We start from the raw sequence: 10,892 nt of genomic DNA on the forward strand, positions 1-10,892 counted from the left end.
TCATTGAATATCAAACACAAAATCAACATTCCCATCTCGTCTAGTATCGTAAGGGTATAGAAGAAGATATTACCAATGAAGTTTTACATCCTTTGTTAACACCACAACTGTCTACTGCTATCCTAAGCGACACCACTGGAATTTCCATAATGCGTTCCCACAATGTTCAGGAAAATCTAATGAGTTCATTACTTTTCTATTTTTTCTTTTGAAATCCATGATGACCTTGATCTAAGCCTCAAAACGGTTGTCTATGTAATTTTCGAGAAACGAGTGATTTACATCATCAGCATGACAAAATATCCGGATTTTACAATCAAAGATGTTGCATCATGAATCCTAAATGTTTACTAAATACCCAATTCATCAATTTATGGAAACGACACGAGCTATAATGAAACTCCAATCACTTTTAAAATGAGTTAAGAAAGCAATAACAACTTTTACCAATATTTGGGACATTTTCCAAACACTTGATATTCGGTTTTGCTGGTGTTGAAATGGATTAAGCATATGTACCCAAAATTTCATATTTAAGTCGTTGTCGGTATCTTGTAACCTAAACACATCAAAATTCCCAAGAATCAAAACCAATAAAATTCTCATTTCCAATAAAATTTACAACAAACAAAATTCAGTATCCAATTCGATTAACAAATCAATGAAAATAAGATTATAATTATTTCCCCACTTCGAATTACTATTCTAAAATTCATCATTTCCCTTAACACAAGCAGATCAAATTAAATCTCCATCATTGGTTCATTTCCCTCATGAGATCCATTCACCACCACTACTGTATTCCTTGGTGATGGAGGATTCAAAGCCGAATTTAATCCACCAAGACCGGTAATGAACAATATTTTAACATCATCTTCAAAATTACAATCTCAAATAAAATGAAATTGAGGGGGAGGTGGTGGTGGTGGTGGCGGCGACAAAGAGAAAGAAACTTTGATGGTTAAAGATCAGGAGATGGTCGTGGTTTTGGTGATGGTGGTTCGTAAGCAGGAGGAGGAGGCGATGTTGGTGCTGGTTGTGAGAACGATATATATCTAGAGAGGGAAGGTAAATCGAGAAGAAGAATGGGAGGGTGGTCTAGGTATTTAACGAAGGATCAGAATATTGTAGTAGGTTTAGTCTTGGTGCGGGAATAGGAGGATGAGGTATTGCTACTGGTGAAGGAGGAGGCAACGGTGTTAATGGAAGATCTAGATGTGCTACTGGTTTAGGTGGGAGTTTGAGAGTTCAAGAGAGATTAGGAAATTAATATCTCGTACACAGAAAGGATAAGATTGATATTTCTGAAATAAGAAAAAATCTCATTTAGATTATTATTTTGAATTTGGGGTTTTGTATCATTTTTGGGAGGAATGGAGTCTCTATAGCTCTCAACTTATGGATGGAGTTTTAGTAACTCAAACAGTATCATGTTGGTTTTTTACAGCTTAATATGATACATAAAAGGAAGTTATTCAAATTTCTTGGTAACAGTAACCGGTCTTGTGGTTAAAAGTAACGTTTGAAAGTAAAATTTCTTGGTAACAGTGACCGGTAACCAAAAGTTTTATGTGTCAGTTTTTTCTCGTTTGACGAGGCACTTTGAAGTTTCACCCAAAAACCTTCTCATGTTCTCCTCCTCGACATTATCGATTCAACTCTAAACCCTAAAACAATTCACCTAATTGATTTAATTTCTGACAATTGATTTTAGAAAATCACCTAATCAATCCACTTCTGTTCCTGCTAAGCAGCGAATTTTTAGGAACCGAGGGTTGATGGGAATGAGAAACCCGGGAGAGTTTGGACTGAAGAAGGTGAGATTGTTTTTCTGAAAGGTACACCCGAGGTAAAAACTCTTATCTCTGATTGAATTTGTTTTTATGAATTTATCAAGGATGATTCCATTGTTGTGGATAATAGTTCAAACGCTTGGTAAAATAGACATGCTAAGTATAGATTATCGTCAACACCATGGAAAATCCATCCTTCTCTTCTGCTTCCTTTTGTCGAGATCTATCCCTAGCATGTCTGATTTTACTAGGAAATTGATATCAACATAATGGCCATCCTTCTCTCCCGTTTAATTTTCTGTCATTTGAATATTTGTAATCGATTTTGATATATTTTGTTTACCTATTGAAATCTTGTTTTGTTATGTTTTTTCGTTTTCATAGCGTTCCTAGATAGTTTTATTACATTTCTTACTCTGTGTTGTATTTCTAGTGTTCTGTAGTGCATTACTCGGTAGAATGAAGTAACAAATAAAAAGGATCTGTAAATATGTGTTATGGTTCTATTAGAAACTATATTCATAGTTGAACTATTCAGCATAACATTGGGAAGTCTCTCATTTTTACCGGTCATGTAATCCATTCACTGGAAATCTGCCATCGACACAAATTACTTGGCTAGTGATTGATCAAGAAGCAGCTGGGAGGCATAGGAATGCAACCAGAGATGAAACTTCCCTTGGTTCTCCAACGCGCCGGGTTGGGGTCCTAAGATGATGCTTTCTAGGTGCTCCTTGTCTTTCAGCATCTGCGAGGTAAACAGTAATAGAAGGATGTTGTGGTAAACATACTAATACATATCGGCCACTGAATAGTCAGTGAGTAGTTTAGTTTCTGTAATGGATCCAGTTTTTGTATCAGAAACACCTCATGTTGATTCTGGAGTTCACCCCGGTGGTCAGGTCAGTTTTTTGAATCTCCTCATTTTCAAATAGAGTAGACATAGGTGAAACTAGGTCAGTTCCATAGTTGGTACAGGACTCTTGTACACATAAAATGCTTCATCTCCAGATCGTATTGCATAGCTGAACTAAAGTAGCAAATCCTCCTCAGATTTATCTTGTGATGTTATATTTCTTGTTTATTTGAGGGGGAGTTATTATCATGGGTGTACCACAGCGTTTCCAGAATCAGGATTTACATATTCATTCTGAAGACTTTATGTGGCCTACATGACTTGCCATTAAGAAGTTCCTTTATTTCTTTTTTTTGATTGGTTAAGAATTTGGTGTTGATGAGTTTCGAACTCAGGTCACTGGTATTATCACCCAATGACTACTACAGTGACATCAGCAAGTCCCTTTTGCTTTGCTCACCAAAGTGTTAAATTTCTGCAGCCAAGTTCAAATGTTAACTTTTTGTTGCTCTTTTTAGGTTTTTTTTGTAAACTCATATTCCTCCAAGATCAGCTAGTGTTAATGGGCAGATTCCTCAATTATATTGTCAGTAGCTCAGTTGGCATCTTATCATACTTGAGGGTCCATTGTGGGGCCAGTTACTAATGGTGGATGTAGTCTGGTCATACTTATAAGAGTGAAATTGCTCAATAAAATGAAGAGGGAAAATATGAATTGAGACTATATGTTTTGAGGCCGAAAAGGAGAAATTGGAGTCTATAATATGCTTTTATTTAATGCTCATGAACTGTCTACTTATCTATTCTATGCTGTCTTGATAAGTTAATTGCCGTCTTGTCTATCTCTTCCGTATCCTATAGGTACGTTGTGGATTTTTTCCATAAGATTTGTACCCCTCCAAAATATATAGAGAAGATACTGTTCTGTGGTTGGCGTCGTCACATCCATGATATGATCATGGTAATTTTGTAGTTATTCTTTATTCCGTCCATTGTCTGTTAGCTTTTTTACAAAAATACCAACTTATGTTTCTTATAAAGTTTTTGATAATTCACTTTTTAGGTTTTAGAGGCGTTGTTGGCTCACGGTTCAGCATTATGGATGTTTAATGAGGTTCAAATTGAAGAAAGAGAGAGGAAGCTCATCGATGGTGGAATTGATATTTCTGGACTAGGCAACATCTAGATAGTCTTGTCCATAGGTACGGAAATGCTGTCACTAGGCAACATCTAGATAGTCCTCATCTAGAGAGTCTTCACCTAGAGACATTTGATACTGTAAGTGTAACATTTCTCAATTCTCTCCTCAAAAGATGAACTATGCATTTCATTTCTCTTTTACTTGTACATGGCCGATAATTTGGCACCAGCCGGTGCCCTTATTTCATTAATTTTAAAGTTATTTTCGTGCTGCATCGATTGGATCTTTTCGGCAAAATCAATGAGAAATATACACAATACTGGATTCTTAATCAGTTGGCGATTGCATATTGCTGCTTACTAGCACACATGAATTTGGAGTTAGAACAACCACATAACCGCGAACTTGTTGGAAACCTTGGACCTTTCAAGTACTTTAAGCCATTGTCGGAATCTTCATCCCCATCTCTGGTTTATGATGTGTTAATTTTCTTTTGTGAAAGACGAGTCATCTAAATTCTTATTCGCTAAAAACTATACATAATTTACATGTCATTATATGCATGTGTATTCAATCTTTATTCTGATATGCTTATCCGACAGTTGAGATTCTTGCAGATGAGCCTTTAGAGGATTCCATTGTATATTCTGACTACAGATCTCTTGCGACTCTTCTCCTCATCCGAGATATTCAGGTACTAGTGTGTATACATTATTCAGTATGTTCTGTTAACCTAGTTTAGTTCGAACTTCGGAAAGTAATGAATACAGTATGGGGTACGTCCTGTTATGTTTCAAATTCTCATATGGTAACACTGGAAACCATGTGTTACCCATTAGTGATAGTTTATAAGAACTTATGGATTGATAAGTGCTTGGTTGTCTTTCTCCGAATTCCCCATCTTTGCGTTTCTTTTGAAAAACTTTTAGTGCCATGTCGAAACATTCTGTTTCCTGGTTATTACTAAAAAGTCTGCCTTTTGCATGTTATACTACTTCAGTCCAAGAGGCTACCGTACAAGGAAGCTAAATCAACATCCCTTCGGCATTTTGGCTTCTCTCATAGTTCTTGGATCCGTGAAATGAAGCAAGCTTCGGATAAATCAATAATCATCAGTCAGATTCTAGAACAAGGAACTTGGTTTCAGTTTCGAGAATTAGTGATTATGTGTTATTCAATGAGTTTGTGAGTATGGCACTGGCTATGGTGACAGAGGACAAACAAGTCAATTGGTTCTCAAGGAACTCCTTGCTGAAAAGGTATATTCATATTTCTTTTTCGAATTAGCTTATCACTTATCAGAAATGAACTCATTTCAGCACTTGCAAGTTCCGCTACCTCAAATTTCTACCACTTATGCAGGCCAATGTGGCTTATTTGCATCGCCTTCCAGTGTTTCCGCACCTGAAGAAGGACCCAAATTCTTCAACGATTCCAGTCAACTGAAGAAGGATCTTTTTCCTATTACGTCCGTAGTTTGGGCAGATACACTTAAGCGCGGGTTAATTGATCTTAATATAACTGCTGGTAAGTTCTTTTTTCCACTCTGTTTGCACATTTTCATTTTACTTCCTTAATTTGATCATCTATATTCTCTACAATGAGGATTGCCACTTTTGAATCCAGCATTCAACTTTATGAGAAATCTAGCTGTATGTAAATTCTAATTGAAACTTGCATGGTAGATACTGTTTGTTATTATACAAACATTTTTTTTTTTAGTGTTCTTGAAAAGTTCAATACATTCAATAACATGATTGACAATGTTTTTGTTCAAAGTTACACTAGTGGCTTACAATATAGGACCTGATACAATCAGCACATATACTTGTTCGTTCATCGCTCAAAAACTCAACCAAATGTCTGTTTCGGCTCTAAAGAATCAGCCAATCTTACCCTTTTCTTTACGAAATTTACATGAGAAGAATACAATATCAACTTGTATAGAAACACATAGCCTGGTTCTGGTATAGAAACACATAGCTGGTTCTGGTCATAGAATTAAATCTGGGTTTACATGAGCAGTATTGGCTGGTTGAGATAACATCTTCTCAACCCTAACCCCAGCAATACAATTTGGTAGATTCAAAACATATTCTGCCATGTCATGTATAGAAACAAATATCTACTCTCATCTAATGTAAATAGAAAGCACAAGTGCAGAACTATAGCTTATAAAATTTCTAAGGTGAACTTCAACATAAGTTATATGAAACTATTAAGCAATGTTGCGGTTCATAGATTAGTGGTGTTGGCATGATTTACTTGATGAATGGTTATGACACTGAAACCTATGTTGTCATGGGCGCAAGGCGCCGCGAGGCGTCGGGTGTAAAATCCCAAGCCGCAGCGAGGCGTGGCGAAGCCGCGGTGTAGAGTAATAATTCCCACATAGTTTTTTATGTAAATGGCGGAGGAATATTGTGCAACAATAATTATCAAAATTAACTAACAAATGTTATGTTCTTGACATAACTGATAATTAGCTTAGGATTTTCTATATTAGCTTGTAAATCTCAATGAAAAAGATTTGTGAAGGATTTGGCAAGTTTTTTTCCCCCTTACTATTGTTACAAAAAGAACCGCTAGGAATGATTTGTTTCTTAACATAATTAGCTTAGGGTTTTAAAGTATTAATATATGACTTGATAGAAGAGGTTTTCAAGAGATTTTGGAAATGTTTATTTTTCTTTTTTTTTTGGCACAAAATGCCACTTTGGCGCCCAGCAAACTGGCGCCTTGGCCTGAGCGTCTAGAAAGGCGACGCCTGGGCACCACCTTTTAAAAGTGGCATCTCCTCACCCACTGCGTGGCGCCCAGCTCAAAAATAAGGCCACTTTGGCGCCTAGGCGGCGCCTTTGACAACATAGATGTAAAATTCGTGTTCCTTTTGTCCATCATTGCAGCCTAGTTTATCATGATATTCATTAGTTTGTACATTATAACTAACGTCCAAGTCAGATTCACTATATGCTACCCCATTTCTGAATAGGGTTCTCACCTGAGAAGATGGTCGATCACTTTTTTATATTCCCGACAGTGGGAAAGCTACGCCCTCCTTGGCTAGACTTAGATAGCTGTGCCGGTCCAGCCAAGCCAAGCCTGCCTACCCTTAAACTAGTCATACGCCACTTTTTTTATTCATCGGATTTGATCTAAGGTACTGAAATCTCCACCTTCTTAAGGTTTTGTTGGCTAATTACTTCATTATTAGCTGGTTTTTGTCTTCTTAGTAACATAAGTGCGAGGGGTTAAGTGTTAGGATGTATGTTTTGTTATATGGACCAAATGCAGTGAGAGATTATTAGACTTAGAAATCTTGTTTTGATTTTTCATTCGTGAACTGTTTTATTACTGTTCTTACTTTGTGATAAATCTACTTAGTGATAAATTACTGGTCTTCAATCTATGGAATGTAGAGATTATTTTATTTGCATTACAAGGTAGAATGAAGTTAAAAATTAAGAGAACGATAAATATTTGTTATGTTTTTACTGGAAACTAGATTCATAATTGGAAGTTTGGAGCTATTAAACATAGCACAATTCTGAAATTTAGGAATAACGAATTCTCATTGTTACTAGTCATGTTCTGCCATCTACAGAAATAACTTGGCCAGTGATTGAAGAAGTTTGGAACTATTAAACATTGCACAATTCTGAAATATAAGAATAGCAAATTCTCATTGTTACTAGTCATGTAATGGATGGAAACCATTCTCTGAGAATCTGCCATCTACACAAATAACTTGGCCAGTGATTGAAGAAGTAGCTGGGAGGCAGAGGGGAAGATCATGAAGAATATGAGAATGCTAATGTTACGTCTGAAATTATCTCAGATGTGTCGTCTGAAAGAACAAATTTTAGAGTTAGAAATAGGGGAAGATTGAGAGGAGTAGGTACATGGCATACATAGCTAATTTTCTTTCTTTTCTTTTAGTGATACTATTTATTTGAGTTCAAGTCGTTGACTTGGTAGTTTGGGGACTTTTAGGTTCCTTGCGAAGTTATTTTTTTTACCCCTTCGGTTTATGGGAGGGGTGGTGGGTGGTGAGGGGGCTTGAGCCCTCTTTTGTAAACTATTGGACTTAGCAAAAAAAGAAAAATTTAAAAAAAAAAAAGGAGGCAGAGGAATGCAACCAGAGATGAAACTCTGTTTGGTTCTCCAATGTGCCCGATTGAGGTTTGTGAGATGATGCTTTCCAGGTTCTTCTTGTCTTCCAGCACCAGCGACGGAGACAATTTTAGCGGGATTTGTGGTAGACATACTAGTTATGTACAATTAGCTCAGTGAGTTTCGTCAAACTAATTTAGAATTCATTTGCATATCTTGGTCCCGTATTGGCTATTGCTGAACATGTACAGGACTCGAGGATTCTTTTTTTTTCTTCGGAATGACGAACCTATTTCTGCATCCGCAGTTCATTTTCATGTTATTGTGTTCTTATAATTAGGGAGTCCTTAGGTGTCTTCTTGCCTTGGTTTCCAAATCCGAGGTGGTTGTTGTTGTTGGCTTTTTCCTAGTCATCAATTGTTCTAGGCAAGCATAAATTTATAATTTTTTCTGTGAGTTGTGATGAATTGGAGAAAGAGGAAAATGAGGATGTTCTCAAGAGTTGAAGTCCAAGATAGAAAACATTGACATAGTGAAAATGATTCCATTACTACATGAAGACAAAGATCTGCATCGCAAGAAGAACTCCTTTTGAAGTCTCAGAAAAACTTGAGCACTTGGGAGGATGATGAGTTTTACAAGAAAGAACCACACTACTCACAAGTTATTTAAGAACTTCATTTGTTGCTTATAGGTTGTTGTACCGGGGTAACAGCTTCACTGTAAGTGTGCACACAGGACTTGCTAATTTAGTAGGTTTTACAGCTAGATCTGTTAGAAAACTGTCATTTATCTGGCTTATACATGTTTTGTTTCATTTGTCACCCCAGCACTTGATCATTCACTAGAAATGACATGTTTGTGGCTTTGTAGGTTTTGGATTCTGTATAGGGAGGGCTAAGGAGGATGGCCCGGTAAGTAAGCTTCTAAGCATTTCAAACTTTCTATCTTTTGGTCCTTTTTTATCTTCACCCGTAGATTAACCTTCAATCTTTTCTTGTTCTACAGACTACAGGATTAGGAGGGTCATGAAGGTCACTCTCACTGGCATATGCGGCCATGGAAATGGACAAGGGCCTGAGGTACCAATTCCCAAAGTACAACTGTACTAGGCTGGTATAGCAACAACGCCACTTTATTCTATTTCTCAAACATTACAATCATATATTGGTAAATCACTGATCTACCGTTTTTTTTCCCCAATGATAAAGAATTTCATTAGTACATCTACAAAGTCTAGATCTTGAGCTCGTGCTCAACAAACAATAGCCAATGTTCACATGAAAACAAACAGCACAAATAAACATTCACAAAACACACCAACCTTCATCTTCTTCTGCTTGACAATCCAGCACAAATTCAATCTCCTGAAACTGTTCTGTCCCTTCTAGCGACGTCAGCGGCTCATGGCTCTCATATTCTTCAAACTCATCCTCATCATCATGATAGTAATCATCAAAATATTCACTGCTAGAAATAGCACACAGAATACCCGTAGCGGATTTCGAATCATAATTCAAACCATTTCCATTGTTAGCATCCACGACACTCCAAGCCAATGACCGCTGATTCACAGCAGCATTACATGATTTAAGCTTTTGAGTTCCTTTGGCCTTATCTTTCGACTTATTCCCTGGGTTAATGTGACAATCTGTGCACCTCGCTACACCACATTTACCTGTGAACTTGGAATGATTTGTTGGCTTCCTTGACACTTTTGTGAATGCTCCGGCGGTTGGACGAGAATCCAGTGCGTTGACTATTTTGGACTTGGGTGTAGGATTTAATGGTGATGGCAAGACCAAGTAGCTTCTAACCATCCCATGTTGTCGACCCTCTCTCTTCATTTTCTCTTTTTTGTGATGGCTTAAAACTGTATTTGATACAACTCTATTGCTTCTTCCTCTGTTTATATATAGCTGTATGCAGTAGACAAAGACAAAGTAAAAGCTGAAAAGAAACAGAAACTTGGTTATCAAGTATTTTGCTTAGGTCAATGCTCTTGCAGACCAAGTAATCTATGTGTCAGAATTTAAACTAAGTCACAACTGTAATCAAATAATCAATAATCAATTTTATTTATTTGTTGATTTTTTCTATCGAAAATAAATTATTTGTTAATTTCAGAATGATTAGTTTCAGCCAAAAATTAGTTGGTGATCAGATTCAGAACAATTTTTAAGAGTGATTTTCTTTTTCTTTCTTACGCAAGCAAAAACTTTGGTTGTGATTTTGAAATTGACTTCCACTTAGAGAGGCTGGTTATCAAATAAGCTCTAAACTTCACTAATTCCTTTAATACCCCTTCTCGGTGGCCATTTGGTTTATCTTTTCTTTCCTATTTTTCCATAGTAGACAATGAATATTTTTTACTCAAAAGAACAGTACAACAAAGGGGAAAAGCCATCACAAAAAGTGATAGTCCTTAGGCCAAGCATTATGGTTGGGCGTTTTGCTTGGCTATAGCCAAAATTAGTCAAGCGAAATGAGAGTCCTCGTTATGGACGAGGGGCATCGCTTAACTAATATAGATAAAACTCAGTTTTCTTGTAAATAGTACAAAATGAAATCTCAATTTCCATGTAAATAGTGTAAAACGGAGACTGGATTCCCGTTTTTTGAGGTAATTTGCGTTACCTCCCCTGTAAAGATTGTAATTTGCATTACCTTCCCTACAAAAATAAAATTAGCAAAATCTCCTCTTGTCAATAATTCCGTCTATTCCAAGTTAGCTGACTCAACACTAACTTACACGAGGTTTTTATAGGGGAGGTAATCAAATTACCAATCTTTACAGGGGAGGTAACGCAAATTACTACAAAAAAATAAAAACCACGTGTAAATTAGTGATGAGTTAGCTAACTTGGAATAGACAGAATTATTGACGAGAGGAGGTTTTGCTAATTTTATTTATGTAGGGGGAGGTAATGCAAATTACCAATCTTTACGGGGGAGGTAATGGTAGGCCGGGGACAGTATATAAAAAATG

General features: G+C 36.7%; 1 protein-coding gene across 1 annotated transcript; it reads right to left on the reverse strand.

Moving 5' to 3' along the window:
• Positions 1-9,022: 9,022 nt before the first annotated feature.
• LOC113317614 lies at positions 9,023-9,997 on the reverse strand. Its single transcript, XM_026565769.1, has one exon. The coding sequence runs from the start codon at positions 9,748-9,750 to the stop codon at positions 9,211-9,213; it is 540 nt and encodes a 179-aa protein (XP_026421554.1). The 5' UTR covers positions 9,751-9,997; the 3' UTR covers positions 9,023-9,210.
• Between the last annotated feature and the right edge of the window lie 895 nt (positions 9,998-10,892).

Source organism: Papaver somniferum, chromosome 10 (genome assembly GCF_003573695.1).
Source record: "Papaver somniferum cultivar HN1 chromosome 10, ASM357369v1, whole genome shotgun sequence".
NCBI lineage: Eukaryota > Viridiplantae > Streptophyta > Magnoliopsida > Ranunculales > Papaveraceae > Papaver > Papaver somniferum.